This window comes from Rutilus rutilus, assembly GCF_951802725.1.
Source record: "Rutilus rutilus genome assembly, chromosome: 15".
In the NCBI taxonomy this organism is placed as follows: domain Eukaryota; kingdom Metazoa; phylum Chordata; class Actinopteri; order Cypriniformes; family Leuciscidae; genus Rutilus; species Rutilus rutilus.
Genome location: NC_140220.1, coordinates 28,737,159 through 28,756,966, shown reverse-complemented (window position 1 = coordinate 28,756,966; position 19,808 = coordinate 28,737,159). Strand labels below are relative to the sequence as shown.

The 19,808-nt window shown below is 38.8% G+C and overlaps 3 protein-coding genes across 5 annotated transcripts in view; 1 reads left to right on the top strand and 2 right to left on the bottom strand.

Moving 5' to 3' along the window:
• Nucleotides 1-1,571: 1,571 nt before the first annotated feature.
• Nucleotides 1,572-3,937, bottom strand: gja10b (gap junction protein alpha 10 b). Its single transcript, XM_084432983.1, has 3 exons — nt 3,822-3,937; nt 2,137-3,557; nt 1,572-1,758 (listed from the first exon to the last, which is right to left on the bottom strand). Exons 2-3 carry the CDS (start codon nt 3,538-3,540, stop codon nt 1,720-1,722), a joined length of 1,443 nt encoding a protein of 480 aa, XP_084289109.1. The 5' UTR covers nt 3,541-3,557; nt 3,822-3,937; the 3' UTR covers nt 1,572-1,719.
• A 2,442-nt stretch (nt 3,938-6,379) lies between these two features.
• Nucleotides 6,380-16,583, bottom strand: casp8ap2 (caspase 8 associated protein 2). 2 transcript variants are annotated; one of them, XM_084431374.1, is made up of 10 exons: nt 16,323-16,583; nt 15,913-15,971; nt 14,413-14,493; nt 14,177-14,280; nt 13,946-14,020; nt 13,725-13,840; nt 10,778-13,605; nt 7,855-10,372; nt 7,643-7,742; nt 6,380-7,566 (listed from the first exon to the last, which is right to left on the bottom strand). In XM_084431374.1, exons 2-10 carry the CDS (start codon nt 15,959-15,961, stop codon nt 7,504-7,506), a joined length of 5,934 nt encoding a protein of 1,977 aa, XP_084287500.1. In that variant the 5' UTR covers nt 15,962-15,971; nt 16,323-16,583; the 3' UTR covers nt 6,380-7,503. The 2 variants fall into 2 exon arrangements, with proteins under 2 accessions (XP_084287500.1, XP_084287501.1); XM_084431375.1 differs by having other exon boundaries at nt 15,913-15,968; nt 16,323-16,559.
• Nucleotides 16,584-17,150: 567 nt separating this feature from the next.
• mdn1 (midasin AAA ATPase 1) overlaps nt 17,151-19,808 on the top strand; it is a 54,345-nt gene continuing 51,687 nt past the window's right edge. For both annotated transcript variants that reach the window (XM_084433270.1, XM_084433269.1), the window contains exons 1-6: nt 17,151-17,438; nt 18,155-18,381; nt 18,701-18,925; nt 19,023-19,130; nt 19,212-19,404; nt 19,557-19,766. In XM_084433270.1, coding sequence (XP_084289396.1) covers nt 17,343-17,438; nt 18,155-18,381; nt 18,701-18,925; nt 19,023-19,130; nt 19,212-19,404; nt 19,557-19,766 — 1,059 coding nt within the window. In that variant the 5' untranslated portion in view covers nt 17,151-17,342. The remainder of the gene's footprint in view (nt 17,439-18,154; nt 18,382-18,700; nt 18,926-19,022; nt 19,131-19,211; nt 19,405-19,556; nt 19,767-19,808) is intronic.

The window sequence follows — 19,808 nt, the reverse complement described above, 5'->3', positions numbered from 1 at the left end:
CAGCCAGAGCAAACAAAAGCATCAGAGATGACGTTAAACTACCCCATGTCTCAAAGCACATAACATTACAATTATAACGAACATAAACAGTTTAAAGAGCACTGACCTGTACCACCTGACAGCTGCAGACTCATTGATAGTGTTGCCATTGAAACGCATTCAATTCAAAAACGAACTGCTCTGAGTATAATGTCACGGGTTTCCATCTCTTCCAAATAACAGTAGTAGTTATGAGTATAGACTCGTTAAAATGTGGCGGTGTCTGTCTAACTCTACATAGCATGAAACTCGCAGATGATGTGTGATGTCTGCGCGAGCAGGGCACGCGGAGGTATGAAGATACAAGTTGACAGGCAGGCAGGATCGTATCATTGCATTCAGACCGAATTCAATGATTGGATCAACAACATAAACAATCACTTACGTTCCTACACCTTCCACAGATGATAGATAAATACATTTAGACCACTTAACTTAGTGATGTGAAGAGACTTTCAACCAGCATTAACAAAAAAATGTTTCTTGAACAAATTGACTACCCTTCCTTTATTTAAATATTAAGGAAAGACAACCAATTGTCCGATAATAATATCCCAGAGAATACAAAAGCACTTCATGCCATAAGGATTTATATGTATCCTTCTGAATGATTATTCAAATTAATGTCTATATTCATTGAATGATTCATATATACTCTTGATCATATGTTTGCTGTGAGTGTTTAACTAGCTCTTTTTAGGTACATTCGGATCTCTGTATCTAGGCCGTGCTGACATGTACGGATAACCGTATCTCCTGAGTGAGAAAATCACATACCGAGAGGGGTTTGGGAGGAGACCCTCAACATGTGATATACATTCATCTGTTTTCTAGGGTAGGCTACTCTAACAGCCAACAGCTATGGTTCACAGGGGTCATTGAGGTCTGTAGTTTAAGGGACTATTTCTTTGTTAAAGCTTTACTATAATGCGTTATATTAAAGTGTCCTCTCCTTGAGAGAAAGAAGGCATTATCTTGATGTTTTGAGACGACTCTCCTGTTTATAGTTAGAGCCTGGCCAAATCCAACCTTGGAAAAACTGTGTGTCGGTATGTGTGTGTGTGTGTGTGTGTGTGTGTGTGTGTGTGTGTGTGTGTGTGTGTGTGTGTGTGTGTGTGTGTCTTTTTTGTTACAGGTTAAGGAACAACTGGCATTATTGGAGATAGACTGAGTTGTTGTTGTTCGGGACATGGCGCCCAGCAACCCAAATCTGCGACCTGGAAGAGCATGACATGCCTGCATACAGCTGCATAATCGATGGAGATATGCTTCAATCTATCTGTATATGTGTGGAAAATTTCTCTGTTTATCTATTTCTTAGCCAAATATCTTTGTAACTGTAAGTGGGGCGGCCTACGAACTCCTGAGTGAGACTTGAAGTTGACTTCTGCTGATGAAACTGCAAACTATCTTCAGTAAATCTTTAATTTATTATAATTCTGACTCCGGGTCTTCATTCATCATATCTGGTTCTGGGTCTTTGACTGTAAAACCCCTTACAAATTATAAGAAAAAAAAGAGTAGGCCTAATTATTGTGAAAGCGTTTATTGAGAGTAGCACTACAGTATGTAAGTCCTTTGAATTAATATGCAGTATTTATGGAGTCAATGAGAATTAAACCAGCGGAATATACAGCAATTTCCGTCTTTGCTATCCGCTTAGAAGACTGTTCCAAAATGTCACTTTTTCATGATTGAAGACAGTTCCAGAATCATGCTCTGAAAAAGAAGAAATTATTCATATTTACTGCATGAATCATTAGGGTAATGAAATTAACATATCAAACTTATAAACAAAAATTATTCAATGAGAAAGTGCATAATTAAACCAAATGTAAAAATGTAACATCAACATAACAAAAACTTGAAACCCTTCCTTAGTTATTGTTATGATGAGCATTTTGTCTCTTTGAGAAAAATAACAGACAATTTCATGACTTACATACATTTTGAGTTATGAAATGTTTAGCTGAAAGGTGCACTATAAATGAATAGTGCTCATAAACAGAAGTTCTGTCACTTGAAACGGAGCTGAGGCTTGGATCACGGTCACGACTTACAACAAACGGATAGTGGATTATATGTTCCTCTACTCACCATTGACATTCTGCGTCCAGTGGCAGGGGGGGGTGTCATAGCTGGACTCTCCCCTTGAGCTATACGGTTGGCCTCCGTGTCCGATCCACTCTTGGAGTCCGGACTATCAGACGGGCTCTCTGAAAGCCCCCGTGACATGAAGCTCGCTTTCCTGGCAGTGGGATAATTCACGCTCTCCGGGGAATCACTATCCTCACTGAAGTCTTTACATTGACTGACACGGCTCTGCTTCCGTAATGCTGCTATTATCTCTGTGTGACTGGCTCTGAGTGAAGCTCTGGGCTGCTGATCAACATTCCTGGGTGGTCCAGATCCCTTGGGCCCAGACTCGTCGCTGCTGCAGGAGTGCTGACGGTTGTCTAAAGTGGACCGTCGTTCTGTGGCTCCCAGCTGTTGGAGAGCCTGAAATTCAGGCTGGCTAGGAAGACGGTTCTCCCTGTGGGGTTGCTCAGATCCATTAGGGTCACCTTTTGGCTCCTCGTGGCTATATGGAGGACCAGCCATTGGCTTATAGAGAGGCAAAGGTGCCATCTGTCCATCTGGCACCTCTGCATGGGAACTGTGCACCAAATGTGTTTGTTTTTGTGGTGAGGAGGTTGTAAGGATGCATACTTGATGGACCATGGAGTTTTTCTTTGATCTGCAAATGCTATCTACATCTCCAGTGTACTTGGATCCATATATGGTCTGCTTGATCTTTTTCACACCAAGATGGAATATCTCCAGGAGATTAAGGAACAGGGATACCCCTGCAATGACCAGCATGAAAATCATGAAGATGCTCTTCTCCGTCGGCCGTGAAACGAAGCAGTCCACGCTGTTGGGGCAGGGGTCACGCTCGCACTTGTATAATGGCGCCAGTCCGATACCATAAAGCCCATACTGCCCCACTATGAATCCCACCTCCACCACTGACCTGGTTAAGATTTGCAACACGTATGTGCGCAGCAAGGAACCCCTCAGAGGGGCCTTCCTCACTTTCTTCTGCTCTTCCAGCTTCTTAAGCTCCTTCTCTATACATCTGTGCTCCTCCAAAGCCTCCGTCTCCTCCAGCTCCACTTTCAGCTGAGCTTTCTTCTTGTGGCGCTGCTTCTCTAGCGTTCGGAGCCGGTAGAGTGCATGTCCCATATACACCAAAGATGGTGAGGAGACAAAGATGATCTGTAAGACCCAGTATCTGATGAGAGATATGGGGAACGCCTGGTCGTAGCAGACGTTCTTGCATCCAGGCTGCTCCGTGTTGCACACAAACTCACTTTGCTCATCGTCCCACACATCCTCCGCAGCAACCCCGAGCACAAGCATACGGAATATAAAAAGAATGGTGAGCCAGATTTTGCCCACAATGGTGGAGTGAATGTGAACCTCCTCCAAGATACTCCCTAACAAGTTCCAATCTCCCATTTTCACATGGCCTAAAACTGAAAGAGTGAAGGTTATAAATTACAAGGACAAAAATATTGTTTATGATACAGCCTATATTTAATAGATGTAGATAGATAGATAGATAGATAGATAGATAGATAGATAGATAGATAGATAGATAGATAGATAGATAGATAGATAGATAGATAGATAGATAGATAGATAGATAGATAGATAGATAGATAGATAGATAGATAGATAGATAGAATTTTCACATTAAAAGGGTTAGATTAATTACACCCATAAAAATAAAAACTTACATTTTAAGTTAGTGGTATTCACAGAACACTTGCTGCATCAATTCATCACACTAAAAACAATATCAGACAACTCCAGTATCCTTTCATCCTCGTGGGAGTACCTCGCTTTGTTGAATGAAGTCCAGTTTCTCTGTGCATTGAACTCATACAATGCTACTATCGATCTGTGGGCTGGATAATACCCTGAGGGGGCTAAACTGCATCACAACTGTTGAGGGCAGGTCAGGGGGAACATACAATCCCAAAATACCGCATGGCCTGTGTAAAAATGTGCCAAAGTGTATATGTTCAGGAAATTAACAATGAACTGTAAAATCTGAACATAACCAACATTATCTTAATATTAATCGAATATATGCACTTAAAATATTGGCTGTTTGGAATAGCATACTGACACACTACTCTTACTATTATAGTATAGAGTATGTATACAGCAACCAGTATGCACATTTTCAATATGCACAGCGCATAGTAGGACTACTAAGGCTAAAATGTGCAGTAAACATAACAGCATGAAATACTGTATCCCATAATGCAATGTGCTTGACTTGACCTTCCATTTCCAGTGTGACAATTGAACTGGAAATAATTATAGCTGCAATTTGTATCATTTTTAAATTTACTAATTTTATCGGATTTCCAAAATAGTGTAAAAATAGAGACATTTTTACTCTACCTGTGCAAAATTGCACTCACATTCATTGTGATGAAGTCATGTGACAATAATGTAGCATTCTGCTTCTTGAAAAATGTATTGTTTCATAACACACTGTTTCACTAATTCTTAAAAATAGTATATACAGTGTGTACTGTGCAGTATTCAGTAAGCAATAAGCCAGATTCCACTCTGAACATAGCACTAGTGTCTAGGCGAGACATGATGATCAATATGTCATGTCCAATTTTAGTCTAATGCTTTAAGGGCTATTTTAGGCTAGTCTGAGGGTGATGTAACAAGAGAGAAGCTGAAAACTACCTTCAAGAATGTAAGCCAGCTGTTGATAGCTTAGTGCAGATAGAAATGTAATTAACTGTGGAGTTTAACAATTGCATACCAAACACTTCACTATAGGTGCAAAGTTCAGATTTAATAACAGGTTGTAGTGTGTATGTACAAAAAATGATAGATGTAAAGTGATGCAAATTTCGTACTGGTTCATTCATTTAGGTTACATCAGTGTGAACAAAAGTTAAATCTAGATTTCAGAGAGGGTTGCCAGGTTTGCATAACAAAACCCTCCCAATAACGGCCAAATCTTGAACAGTGGCCCAATTCCGCGGGAAAACCACAGACTTGGCAACACTGATTTCAGAGGTAAAGTAAGGTTAACATCTGCCAGACTGTGACCTAAATATCTCAATTCTGCCTGGACAATAGGATTGTCAGTGAGCTTGGAATTGTTCAATGAATCACTGGATTTATATCCCCTGTGATATAATAGTAAGCCTAAACATGATGATGATATATTATTGATAGGAACTGACTTTAAGGCCAACATCAACTAAAAATCAAATTGACACCAGTTGGTTAATTGTGATTGCAAAAACAGAGAAGCCAGATATCTTTTGTTTGCCATTGTTTTGATATTTTTTATCAAATTGGTTTCCGACAGTATATATACATACAGTGCTATGCATAAGTTTAGACACCCATACTAAAGTTGACTAAAAAGAGGAATAAAAAATCATCTTTTGGAAACTGAACTTAATGCCTTAATTAAAAGAATTAGGAAAAATCCAACCTTAAAGGACACCAATTTTCTTTGTGAATGAATAATGCATCGTAAATAAATAAATGTTCTTCCTTAAAATACAGGGTGCATAAGTTTGGACACCCCTATGTTAAATTCCCATAGAGGCAGGCAGATTTTTATTTTTAAAGGCCAGTTACTTCATGGATCCAGGATACTATGCATCCTGATAAAGTTCCCTTGGCCTTTGGAATTAAAATAGCCCCACATCATCACATAGCCTTCACCATACCTAGAGATTGGCATGGTTTTATTTCAGTTAGCCTAATAGCTAGTTTGATTTGCATTGAGAGATGATCTTATGGAAAGTACCCCATGCCAATCTCTAGGTATGGCGAAGGCTATGTGATGATGTGTGGCTATTTTAATTCCAAAGGCCAAGGGAACTTTATCAGGATGCATAGTATCCTAAACAAAAAATAAATGAAAATACTTAAAAATAAAAATCTGCCTGCCTCTATGGGAATTTAACATAGGGGTGTCCAAACTTATGCACCCTGTATTTTAAGGAAGAACATTTATTTATTTACGATACATTATTCATTCACAAAGAAAATTGGTGTCCTTAAAGGTTGGATTTTTCCTAATTTTTTAAATTAAGGCATTAAATTCAATTTCCAAAAGATGATTTTTTATTCCTCTTTTTAGTCAACTTTAGCATGGGTGTCTAAACTTATGCATAGCACTGTATATATAATCCTGTGATATGGCAAATGTTATTTTGTAGATCCGAAAGTTTAGATAAGTCTTCGATGCAGTTTGAAAACTGCAAAATATTCAACTCAAAAGGAACTTGCCATAAGATTTCATAAATAAGATTTATTTCAAGATTTGTCAGAACTTACAAATATTTACAAAATGTATTTCCAAACAACATACAAGGTATTTTTCCCACATCTAGTTTTCTCTCTCTTAGAGAAAAAAAAAAAATGTAAAAAAAAAAAAAAGATCATAGAAAAATCTTTCAGTTCAACTTTACAATATACACAAGGGAACACCTCATTCATCACCTAGAAAAAAAATGTAAATAAAACTGGTACTCTTAATGTTACTCTTCAGTCATTAATATGAAAATATCAAATCTTTCAGGATGACTTATGGAACAAAGATTGAAAATTCAAATCCTGACAATTGCAGACCAAAAAAAAAAAAAAAAAAAAAAAAGTTAAAATACTAATATTAATCTTTTCCATCTCTACATTTAGAGCCAAGTTATTCCTACACCCACCTCATTCACATAACCACAAAAAAAAAAAAAAAAAATACACAAAAAACTAAGTGATCAAAACTTGAGGCCTATAAGCATTTAGGTTAAAGATTTAAAAACATTTGTAGTTCAGAGGTAGGTTTAAAAGGCATTGCAAATATCACAAAAATCAACTTACAATGTCCTTTAAATACTTTTTTTGTTCATTTAATTGCATAAAAACATGACAACTGTAGTACTTTGTGCAATGACCAACTTGCCAAAATAATGAAAAACAAGCAAATTCTAAGGCATCATACAGGGCTTCAAGCACTGAAAATACCATGAAGCGTCATTTATCTACTTTGTGGTGTCTGTTTATGTCCTTGACACAGATTAATGTAAATTTCAGAGTAGACCACACTGCAAATGTTTCTCTAGTTAATAGATTCTTCAAAATGTTGCCTGATTGGTGTCTGGTTTGCAGTAATTGTGAATTTTATAACACTGAATGTTAACTAAAGAAAAAAAAAAAAGCCTCTAAAATAACTTTATACCATTTACTGCAGATCTTTTGGTGAGTTACAACTGTAAGTGCTTTTTCAAACAGATGGACAACATTAACAGATAGAATACACTGATTTTCATATTCAGTATATTATATTTCTACCGTTGGATGTTGATGCACGCATTGAAATCTCCATAGACTTCTTTGTAAAGTCTGTTCAATTTCATTCTTGTTCGATCAATTCTCCATTTTCTCTTTCTTCTTGAATAGCTTCATCAATTGAGAGAATCGCTCCTCAATCTGTCAAAGAACAGCAATCATTAGTTTACGACAAAGCAGTTAGCTGACGTCATAAGAGAATAAGAACAAAGCATACCTGCTCTGTTGACTTCTTCAACCTTTTCGACAGAGCAGCGAATGTCTTGGGTGAAGTCCCCTTCATTTTAAGCTCAATGAGTATGTCCCGATCTTCATCCCTTTAAAAGACATCAGCTTTTTTTATTGGTTTCTTAAACTTAAGTACACAAACACACATTATGCACACAGAATTAGTAACCGAAAACAGGAGTGGAAATTCATTTAACTCACCTGGTCCATGACACCACCACTTCCCCTTTCTTCCTGATTACATTTTTAGCAGACAGGCTGCTAGGGGACACCTGGGGTATTGCAGTTTTTAAGCCTTTTTCTTTGGAGGATTTTGACCTTTTCTTATGCCTGGACTTGGAATGTTTATCTTGAAATTTCTCCACCTTTTGGCGCTTTGCCCTTGGCTCCGATTGGTGCTCCTTGCGTTTCTTTGACACACTCTTGGATTTAGACTCTGGTGGATTTGGGCTCTGAGTTGTGTTACTTACATTTCCTGATATCTTCTCTGATGTTTCAGCCTCTGTTGCACTGCTTTCCTCAGGAGCAGTAACATATGCTTCTATGGAAACAGGCTCAGCATTGTTGCAGGACAAGTTGTCATCACAAGCACCTTCAGGTGAGGATTTTTGGCTTGACTGTTGAGCTTCTCTTGCTTTATCTGCAATGTGACATGACTCGTTTACCTTGGTTGGGCTTTTGTTCAACATCTCTCCAGGTGCAGGACCCAAGTCTTCATGGGTCAGAGCAAGATTAGGCTTAAGAGATGGCTCTGAACATTCTGGTAATGCTGGTACTACTTTCCCTTCATTTTGTTTACTTTCAATTGGGCCAGTAGATGTCCGTCTTATTCGCACAATGAAATGATCATTTGACCTCTCCATTACCACAGCCTGCATTTGTAAATTAGGTTGGAATTGGAAACCGGATGGATCAGAGCCCTCCCACGTCCTGCTGGGACTCGACCCACAACTGGAGTTGTCGGTGTCTAGAGAAAGGTGGATGTCCTGTTCAGTGGCATCTTCTCCATCAAGAAGAGCGTCTTCACTATAATGGGCACTGAGGACACTGTTTGGGGCAGATAATGGATGTCCTGTTCCAGGGTGCAAGAAACTTAAGTGACCATCGGACTTTAATGGTGAGGGAATGGTAAGGGAAACAGCTAGATCTTCCGCCAAGATAGAGAAGGACCTTTGAGAGATTACAGTTGACTGAAAAGGAATCTGGCATGGTTCAGAATTAGAGGGAACTTCTAACAAGCAGCTCTCATCGAGAATTGCTGGGTCTACCAGCATTTTGCTGTTTGAAGCAAACTTGTAGGGGGAAATGGAAGACCAGGATGTGATGAATTTAGATGGGGTTGTCTTGTTAGGGGTCATAATCCCAATCAAACTATCCCCTGGAAGTCCTTCTTTTCGAGGTGTGCTGAGTGGCCAACTTGTATTGTCACCAACAGGTACACTGGATTCAAGCAAATCAGACCCTTGCAAAAGACACTTGAATATCTCTCCCATTTGAGAGTCAGAGACCAAGTTGAAAGTTAAGCTTGATGTCTGCTGCTCGGTTAGAATTTCAAAGTCTGACTTATCCTGAATCGATCCATTATGGGAGAGACGTCGGACATAGGAAGAGATTCTATTGTCAGGTTCTGTGGTACCTTTGTGGAAAGACCTTTCAGAGGATGAAGTAGGAAGCTGCTGTGATGTCGTCACCTTTGCCGGCTGATCGTCTTCATTCATGACAGCTTTAATGTTTTTACCTCGGCTCCCAAGGCCCCTGCGAGGCAGATTATTTGCAGGGGCGTCTCTGACGAAACTTCCTGTGTCAACTTTTGACTTCTTGGCCCTGTAAAGATCTCCAGGTGTGCTAAATGGTTCTTTTTCTACCACCTCACTTTCAGCCTCTTTTCTTTTAAGGGTTGCATTTTTATTTTCATTTGATACATTCTTGGATGGCTCAGACTCACTTTTGAGTGCTGTCTTCAGCTCCTTGAACAAGAAATCAAACTGCCCATCCACAAATGTCCACAACTTCTGCTTGAGGTCTCCAGCTCTCTGCTCAAAGATACGATTGACAATGCCATTCTTGGTGACCTTGCTCATTATTGACGAAATAATCTTATTTAGTCTAACTTTGATGTCATTACCTTGGCAGCACAATTTATCCAAGTCAACCGCATTGATAAATTCTGTAAAAGAGGCATGAGACATATCCACTATACAGCAGAAGGCAGTCTTAGTGACATTTTTCTGAAGCTTCATGTACTTTTTCCTCAACTCAACTCGAATAGATCCTAACATGTCCATAAATCCGTCTAGCGTATAGACCGCTGCTTTGAATGGTGGGCTGACAGTTTTAAAGCGTCTCTTACTTGAGGTAGGACTGCCGTTAGAAGCAGACGACTTTGAACACTTGCTTTGCTCTGAATATTTAGCAGGGGCGCAAGATTTCTTTTGGGACACGCTTTTCCGAACTGCAGGTAGCTTTAGACTTGGAGTACCCGAGGTTGGTTTTTCCTTTTCTCTTGGAGGAGTCTGGATAAACAGAGGTCCCTCTTCTTCACTCTCACTCACTATCTCACCATCCTCCAGCTCATCTTCCTCAGTTCCACAAGCCGATAGGGCATCTTTTGTCCCTTTGTAGGAAGAAGCTGTTACAGAAGAGTCAGGTGACTTATTCTCCTTGTTCATGTCCATATTTACTTCATCCTTATTACTGCCAGTTGTTACGGTTGAGAGATCTTGAAAAGAAATAAAGAAATTAACATTAGCAAGATGTACACATTAACCTGTTGGGCCAATTATTGCAAGAGTCACGCAAACATGCATTTCAATCAAATGTTCATGGAATAATTAGTGCAATTTTGGCAGTTATGGGAAACATAGGCCGGGTTTCACAGACAGGGCTTAGACTAAGTCAGGAAAAAAAACCATAAAGCAGTGCCCTAGAAAAAAACATTACTGGTTTGCATCTTAAGACAAAACAATGGCATTGACATATTTTAAGATATATCAATGCAACTTGCTTTCAGTTAAAACAGCTCAAAAATGCATCTTGGTCTGGGACTAGCTTAAGCCTTGTCTGTGAAACCAGGGGTTACAATGTTAAACAAAGCATTACTATCAAAAACAAACCAAACACTTACCTTTGTTAAGACTTTTGACATGTGGTTGCTTCTCAGCAGGCTGAGGCTGTACTTTTTTCACCTGACGGACTGGGCTTGTGAGAGGGCTGATGAGCTCTGGAATAACTCTGATGTTCCTCAGGGTAAGCATCATGGAGTCTTCATCGTGGCAAAACACAATAGGGTTCAATGACTTTGTGTCCTGTTCTTCTTTTTCTGTGGTATCTGGCTCTAAGAAACCAGGTTGCGATGACGACATGGTATCCTCTTCAACAGTGGTGCTATTATTTGGAGCCATAGTGTTCTGACTCCATATTGGACTTTGATGGGATTTTTCAGGTATTTTCACATTTTCAGATGTGTGCTGTGTTTTAATTGATTTTGAATATTCAAATGTTTCCCCTGCTCTCTTATTGTCCTGTTTTGAAGTGCCCACTTGTTCAACATCACAAATAACTTTGCTTGGGTCACCTAGATCTACACTAATTGTACTAGACGAAACTTCCATGTTGACAGAACTCCCAGAAGAATTAATATTAGGAATACTTTGTGCCTTGTCAAAGCATGACACATCATCTTGACTAATCTCTTTTGATGCTGGTAGTAAATCTTGAGAGTTGGCCTGAGGATTCCTTTGGATTTCCATATGAGAAGTCTCCTCAGACAAAGTGGCAAAACGATCCTGTTGCTGACAACCATCAACTATTGAATCAGGAGTATTATCTGAAACTACCACTTCTGATGTTTTAAGGGGAAAAGTGATAGAGACAACAGCATTACTTATAATTCCCAGAGAGTCATCTGTGTCATTCTCACAGACATGATTTGGAGACTCTCTTGTAAGGGTTAATTTTGATAATGAGTCTTTGTCTAACACATTGGAATCTGAAGTCTTGCCTCTTTTCTCCTCTGAGGTTTTAACAATGGATGGCAATTTGTCCACAGCCTCTTGACTTTCAGTGGCATTCTCTTCTTGTACCTCCATATCTGTTTGTTCTGCTGACGGCTTCTCAGAGGCTACAGCTGTGAAGAGATTAATAACTTCTCTAGACTGTTTGCAAGAACTGGTAAAGTCTTCTTTTTCACCTACGGTTGTGGCCTCAGGGTTCTTATCCATTTCCTCATCACTGTGCTGGCTATTCTTTAATTCATCTATGACATAGAATTCCTCCCCAGCGTCAGATAATCTGCTGTTATATGAGGAGGCATCTTCAGATGCTGCTCCAATGACTTCTGTGGATTCAGAGGACTGCTTCTGTTTTTTAAGAGGCGATAGGGTAAGGTTCAATGTCTCCATGAAACTCAGTTTTCTGTCTGGACTATTATCCTCGGATGTTTGGCAGGGATTTATGCTGACAGCTACCACTGATGGTGACTCTGCACGAACAGATTCAAGATGTTTGTCCTTTTCAGTCTTACTATCTTGATCTTTTCTGGCATTTTTGTGCTTTTTACGAGAGTTCTTTCTGTCATCTTTGGTAAGAAAATGTTTTGATTCTCCATGTTTCTGTACCCTATGCTCCTTCAAATGTCCACCTCTTTTTCTTTCTCTGTCCTTGACTATACCCTTGTCTTCAAAACAGTTCTTTTCAGAACTTCCATTTTTGACAGGGCATTTCAAATCCTCCATTCTAGAATTATCATAGCAATGAGACCGTTTGCTTTTTGTGGATGGCTCATCGATTCTGCTTGATGATTTCCCCTTATAAACATCCTTTCGTTGAGAATCAAGTCTGGGAGAAGAAAAATCTTGCCTACTGTCAAAGGCATCAACTTGTTTCTTAGATCTTTTATCTTCATCTTTATTATCCGTCTCCTTTGTACTCCTTCGCTCATACTCTTTGCTATTGTCTGACCTGTTACTGCTTCTCTCTCTACTACTACTGCAGTTGTTGCCCTCAACTCTTTTACTCCTCTCACTCTCCTTTGGCCTCTTTTGCTCATGGTCTCTGCTTCTTTCCATTCTGCTGCTGCTCCTCACTGCACTGGAACTTTTCTTCTCTTTCCTTCCATGGCCACTTGAATCTCTTTTCTTCCATTTGTGGTTTTGGGAATGGCTTTCTTCATCCACCACAGAACAATCTGTACTTCTCAAGCCAGAGTGTCTTGCTTCTCTGCTAGTTCTGTCTGCATTTTGATTATGCATGTGCCCTTTACTCTGTGTCTCCACATCTGCAGCTGTCTTAACTGAACTTTTAGATGGCTGTGAAGAGACAGGTGGTGAGGCTTTGTGTGACAGGGAGGAAGGGCTTTTCGATTGTTCTGAACTAGTAAGAACGACTGGAACCTCAGGCTGCTGATTTCTGTTTTCAGTAGACACAGAACTATCTTTTGCAAGCTCTTTTTCAGTTATTGTGCAATTCTGTGGTTTTTCTAGATTGCCTATATGTTTTAAGGGAGGGTTCTTATTTCCCTTCAAGCTACTGATTTGACAATCAGTAGTTGTATCGGGAGCTCTCTGTCCAGAGTTGTTTGTTTTGGGAGCATTCGAGACATCTGCAACTGTGGAGGGATATTTAATACTCCCTGATGTTCTGTAAGGTCTGTAGTCTTGCTCTGATTGGACAGCCAGGGTCTCAGCAGATTTATTCTGACAGTTTAGAGGACTTTCAAGATCAGTTCTAGGGCATCTCTGGAGCACCTCAAATGGTTGTGGTGCTGCAGTTGGCGGATATGCAGGGAGATCTGACACAGTGTTTCTGCCCTTGTGTTGATTTACTTCATTCATAGTATTATCTTGTGATCCTAAAACAGAACTTGAAGGATTGTTTAAACTGTGCCTTGTGTTTGCCGGACCACTTTCTATTTGAGATCGACGGAAATTTTGACCATAACTTCCTCGACTGGACCTGTGATGGCAACACACAAAAAACAGGGAAGTGACTTTTACATAAATCCATCCAATCCTGACACAAGCCAGGGTCCATCATCTGTTTGCTGATCTCAGTACCAGAGTTAAAGTTTTTACCTATTGCTGAGTCTGCTAATCTCCTCATCCTTACGCACAATCTCCATTCTAGCCGTCTTGACGAGAGAACAAATGTTCTTCTTCAGAAGTATGTTTTCACTGCTCAAACTTGAATTCTTTAAATATGAAGTAAAAAACAAAAAAAAACAGACTTCATTATTCCAAATTTTTGGTATTCATTATGTGTCACTATATAACAACCGTTAAAAATGTAAACACACCTTTGTCTGCAGTAGCTGTAACTTTGAAAGCAGTTCCTTAACTTGTTTTTGTGCATCATCAAATTTTTGTTTTAACTGTAATAAAAGATAAGTACAATGAAAATGTAAATATTCGGTCAATTTCCTAACTTTTCAAGCAAAATCAAAACCAAACCAATCGCAAGCCATGCAACCATATTCAAAGTTTAGAGTTCAAGTAACAAGACCTCATTGTAAATTGAATTTATAGACCTCATTGTAAGTTGCCTCCTTTTCTTCTTGTTCTTCCCTGATAAGTTCCTCATATATATCCATTGATTCAATTGTCCGTGGGGAAATGAACGGGTTGACTTCACCTAATTACAAACAATTATAACAATCTAAATGATTTTATCCTTCTATTTCTCTGGTACTCATACATGAACAAATTACTATAAACAACTATAAAATATGATGTACTCAATTCAAGACTCATTGATGAAACCCACCTCTGTGCCCATCACCCTTAGGGCTGTTCTCCAGGCCAGAGTAAATGTCCACCGAGTCCTCATTGTAATGCAGAGATTTACCTGTATCAAATACAAACACTGATACAGTCATAATGCAAAACAATTCCAGCATATACACCTGTCCAATACATGTATGTTTTGTTTACACAGAGCTGAGGCCTGAACCTGTTAAGACAAGAAATTGGGGAATAAAACAAAAAGGTAAACCAAACAACATTATCTGGATCAAATTACATAGATAAACAAATATTAGAAAGCGCACTCAGGTGGACTAAATTACCTCAATTTCAAATGCAGTTGTTGTACTGCTCATGCATGTAGTGCAAATATCTACATTTAGTTTATTTTGCCTGACTTGTCTATGATCTTGTGAAATTATTAGTAAAGTTGATTATCTGCTATAATGAGTGTTATCAAGAATACACTTAAAGGGATACTCCACTTTTTTTGGAAATAGGCTCATCCCCCAGAGTTAAACAGTTGAGTTTTACCGTTTTCAAATCCATTCAGCCGATCTCCAGGTCTGGGGGGGTCCCACTTTTAGCATAGCTTAGCATAATGAATTGAACCAGACAAGACCATTAGCATCTCTCTCAAAAAAATGAACAAAGAGTTTCGATATTTTTCCAATTTAAAACTTGACTCTTCTGTAGTTACATCTACAAAGACCGACGGAAAATGAAAAGTTGCGATTTTCTAGGCTGATATGGCTAGGAACTATACTCTCATTCCTGCGTAATAATCAAGAAACTTTGCTGCAGTACCATGGGTGAAGCAGGCGTAATGATATGACGCAGCACCTGATAATAGTCCCCAGCTCAGTAGCCTATTATCAGGCGGCATGTGCTGCGTCATATCATTACGCCTGCTTCACCCATGGTACTGCAGCAAAGTTTCTTGATTATTACGCAGGAATGAGAGTATAGTTCCTAGCCATATCAGCCTAGAAAATCGCAACTTTTCATTTTCTGTCAGTCTTTGTAGATGTAACTACAGAAGAGTCAAGTTTTAAATAGAAAAAATATCGAAACTCTTTGTTCATTTTTTTGAGAGAGATGCTAATGGTCTTGTCCGGTTCAATTCATTATGCTAAGCTATGCTAAAAGTGGGACCCCCAGACCCGGAGATCGGCTGAATGGATTTGAAAACGGTAAAACTCAACTGTTTAACTCTGGGGGAGTTGTAAAATGAGCCTATTTCCAAAAAAAGTGGAGTATCCCTTTAAAGTATTATTACAGTGACACAGTAGAACAATACATTACTGAAAATGAAATGTATTTAGACAAGAATGTGGAAATACTTGTTAAAGTATTTATTATGGATCTAAGATCAATTTACATTATAACTTCGTGATAAAGGCAGCAATAAATGCTAGATCCATACAGACGATTGATAATACAGTTGTACTCTACTGATCCTACCAGAAAACATGTTAAATATGTGAAAATAAAGTACACCTGTTGAGCAGTAGAGTCTTACCTGAGGGCTGATCAATACAATCTCCATGAAATTCATCCATTAAATCCATTTTCAGTCTACTAAAGTTAATTGAAAGACAGAAAATAGTACAGGTTCCTGAAAACAGTGACAATAACACCAACAGTGGGGCATGTGTCAGTTCAACTACACCACTTCCTGTCATTTACTGAAGAAACACTGTACTGAAGTAAGTTAATGCAAATTCTATGCGATATTAAAACAAGAGTCAACTATTAAGGTGAAAAAGTAATAAATCACACACACACAAAAAAATCCACTATTTACACAAAATATACTTGCAACTATAAGATCATGGGTTTTACACAAACACTGATGAAGTAAAGCGATCAAAATTCATTATTTATTAGTATAGTATGTATGTGTACAAAGTGAAATTAAATGAACAATACCTGTATCTCTGGTAGTGAGCAAACGACAACAGGCGGATATAAAACAGTAAGATGGACCAAACACTGTACAGCGGGGTTCAGGATGTGACACCCATGCTATCGCGCTCATAAAATATAATTTACAGTCAATTAGCAACTTTCAACTTGCTTGTAGACAGCGATTAAAAAAAATCTTGAAGCATAGTTCCACCAGCTCCGCGCCATCCTTACACCGTTCACATTCGCCAAACAGGAAGTGACGTAATTTTCCCGCGGTCTCTCCTTTCCTAAAATATATTGAACATTTAAATATCTTTATATAAAATCTATAAAATATTAGCTAAATTGCATGTTTTTTAAGCAGATGGCAAAATAATGAAATTATTTAGTACATTAAGTACAACATTAATAACATTAACAGTAAATATTTTGATAAAATAAATTCTTATGGTCATTGTTTGCCAAATATTATACTATTATAGATTGCCACGATAATCAATAGAACTTAAATCTAACTGCTAAACAAAACATGTTCCATATAATAATAATATACATTGCCCTTATTTCAAACATTGGCTAGTTTTCTTTTTTGTGTCTTAAATGTTTCTAAAATAAGGTTACACAGCTCTGTTGATTCACCAAATTTGATTAAATCCATTTACAATTGAAGAGGATGGACATTAAATACAGCTGTAGTAGGACACACACAGGCTTAAGAAGCGTGCCGCCCAAAATAACATGTTTATTCGAAATTATTTATGCGTTTTAATGCGAAATCCTCGAACAGAAACATCTCTTTGAGGAGAGCGTGAGCCCCGCGACAGACACAGTCGAATGACCCGGAAGTGCTCTTCATTTACTCACATGTGGACAGGGATTTTAATACTGACGGGAACGTGCTCGCTGTGTTGTGTACAACCTGGACAGCCAAGCGAGTGATGAGTCTTATGGTTCCCATCACGTAGAATACTTGGAATATTAAAGCCTTTGCCAGCCGCAGAGACATCGTCGGAAATCCCTATAATCACGACAAATGATAGAATGGAAAACCTGGAGTTGAGCCTGACGTCTCTGGGTGCAATCTCAAGACATATCGACAAAAGTCACAACGAACTCAGCAAGTACCTCGCAAAACAGGTGAGACTGAATTTCATGGGCAGTTTATAAGACCGTCGTAAGAGGCTTTCATCTGTTTAACACATGCAGAGTACAACGTGTGTGTCACACCACACTGTCCCACGTTTCTGTAGTACACATGCTGCTCCATTGGTGGTTTAATACATGGTATCCATTAGTTTCAAAAATAACTGACGTTTAAGTGTTCTGCATTTTAGTCTGTTTGGGAAACGAGTCTTGTTTTCGAGCACGATGGATTATTTTGGTCCTGTTGCCACATAGTTTCAATAGTTTGGGTTGTTGAAACATGCTGCCACAGTTTGACAAATATACAAGAGGCAGTATAAAAGAGGCACTGATTACCTTACCTTCCTCAGTATTCACTTGCATTGATGTGAACATAAATCAGGTTATAAATTCATGCTTGAATATCTATCATTATTTGGAACCAATCCAAAAGTATTGACATGAGAATTCCAACATAACACACTACAGAATGTGATTTTGTTGCACCTAATTTATCAGAGAATATTTCAGGATTTGAAACCGACTATAACTCATCCTGTGCTTATTAATATCATCATCATTATTATTATTATATATTATTTCAATAAAAAGTAGAGATCTATGAATTCTTGTTGGAATTTATTCAGCAGCATCTGTTTAGATTTTCGTTTGATTCCATTGGCATACTTTAATATTATTTCTTTATTTGGCATGAATCGTTCTGCTTGTAGATATGGAGCCAGCAGGACAGGCAGTGTATACTGGAATGTCTTGCGCAGCTCCTGTTGGAGAAGGAATACACTCTCCTCATTGCTCGTCACTTACGACCACTGATCCTGGACCTGTTGGAGAGGAATGCTGAGAGGATCAAAGTAGACATCCGGCTGAATCATGACCTCCACGAGCGCTTGTGTGTGACTCTAAGCAAACTTCTCAACATCAGTCCAGATGCTCAAGCGTAAGTAATCCTTCAGAATTTATTCACAACAGGGTTCCCATTTATCTTGGAAAACCTGGAAACAGGTTTAGTGGCGATAATACAATTGGAAAAGTCATGGGAGTATTTGTTTATTTGTGAACAAACAAATTGTGAACAACCTTTTAAATCTGTTAAACCGATTCATTAGTCTAAATTATTTGTTAGCAAATTGGTCTGAATTTGAATGACTTTTAAAAACATAAATCATATTTAAAGATCATGGGAATTCATTTGTCAAAAACCACTTCAGAACAAATGTCCAGTATGTCATGAACAAGTTTGGATTGTTTTCTCACAGGTTCGCAGCAAGGTATTTCAGCAGCTCTCCCCCAGTATTTCAGAGGCTGTTCTTCACCAGTGAAGAGGCTGCCTCCATCCAGTACGGGCCCAGACGGATGAAACTACGGGACCTGATGGGGGCCACCCTCCGCTTCCTCCAGAGCGATTGTGAGAAGTTCAGAGTCCTGTGGGACTGGAGTGCCTGTGTTTCACAACTTCTCACCAGTGACGTCATAGTCAGAAGGTATTGCAATGAGTAGATCAGTAACAAGCTCTCATCAGAATCTAAATATCTATTTGCTAAAAAAAAATAAAAAAAATCTGTGTTTTTGTTTTTTAAGCTACACTGCCCAGTGCCTTGCCCTGGTGTCCCACATGACAGACAACCAGAAAACAATATTTTTGAGGAAGGTTCTTTCAAGTGAAGAGATTATGCATTTGAAAATGAAGTAAGTTTTTTTTCCGAATTGTTCAGAAGTTATTCACTTGTGTTAACTCTTAAACAACATTACAGTATCACATCTTTGTAGATCACTTGAGGAGACACAGCAGATGGAAGTAGAAAAGGCTCTGGTTTTGGCCAATCAGGGCTCAGCAATATGGCGAAAAGAGAGAGTTAAAAAGATCACCCGTGGTCAGGTGGTGACAGAAGACCTGACTCGGAGCGTTACTGTGGTGTGTGGGGTGATTCTACCTAGACAGACCCCTCGACAGGATGAACAGGCAAGACAATCATTCAAAAAGACAATATTAAGCTTATAAAAAGCCAGATATAATATAACTAGAAATATATGTTTTTTCCCCCAATACCTCTATTAGTGTATTGTGGGGAAATATTGTATGTATTGTAATCTCACGACATCTGTCATTATCAGACAAGTTTAAGGAATTTGGTGCTGGTGGATTCAACTTGTCAAAATCTACGGCGACTTGCCATGGCTGTGGCATCCCAGAAACCCATTCTTTTGGAAGGGCCAATTGGGTGTGGAAAAACTGCTCTTGTTGAATATCTAGCTGCTGTCACTGGGCATGATAAAGCCCCTGACATACTTAAAGTTCAGCTCGGAGATCAGACCGACAGTAAGGTGAGATTTGCTTGATTTTGAAATGTTTGAAAATTATTTCCA

Bases quoted from the DNA above. Each gene is read 5' to 3' on its own strand.
- gja10b (XM_084432983.1), bottom strand. From the start codon at position 3,540: ATGGGAGATTGGAACTTGTTAGGGAGTATCTTGGAGGAGGTTCACATT. The intron at 1,759-2,136 runs GTGAGTAGAGGA...CTTCTTTTTCAG, and splicing joins CTGGACGCAGAATGTCAATG to AGCATGATTCTGGAACTGTC.
- casp8ap2 (XM_084431374.1), bottom strand. From the start codon at position 15,961: ATGGATTTAATGGATGAATTTCATGGAGATTGTATTGATCAGCCCTCA. The intron at 14,281-14,412 runs GTGGGTTTCATC...GTTTGTAATTAG, and splicing joins TAAGGGTGATGGGCACAGAG to GTGAAGTCAACCCGTTCATT. The intron at 13,606-13,724 runs GTAAAAACTTTA...TTGCCATCACAG, and splicing joins ATTAGCAGACTCAGCAATAG to GTCCAGTCGAGGAAGTTATG.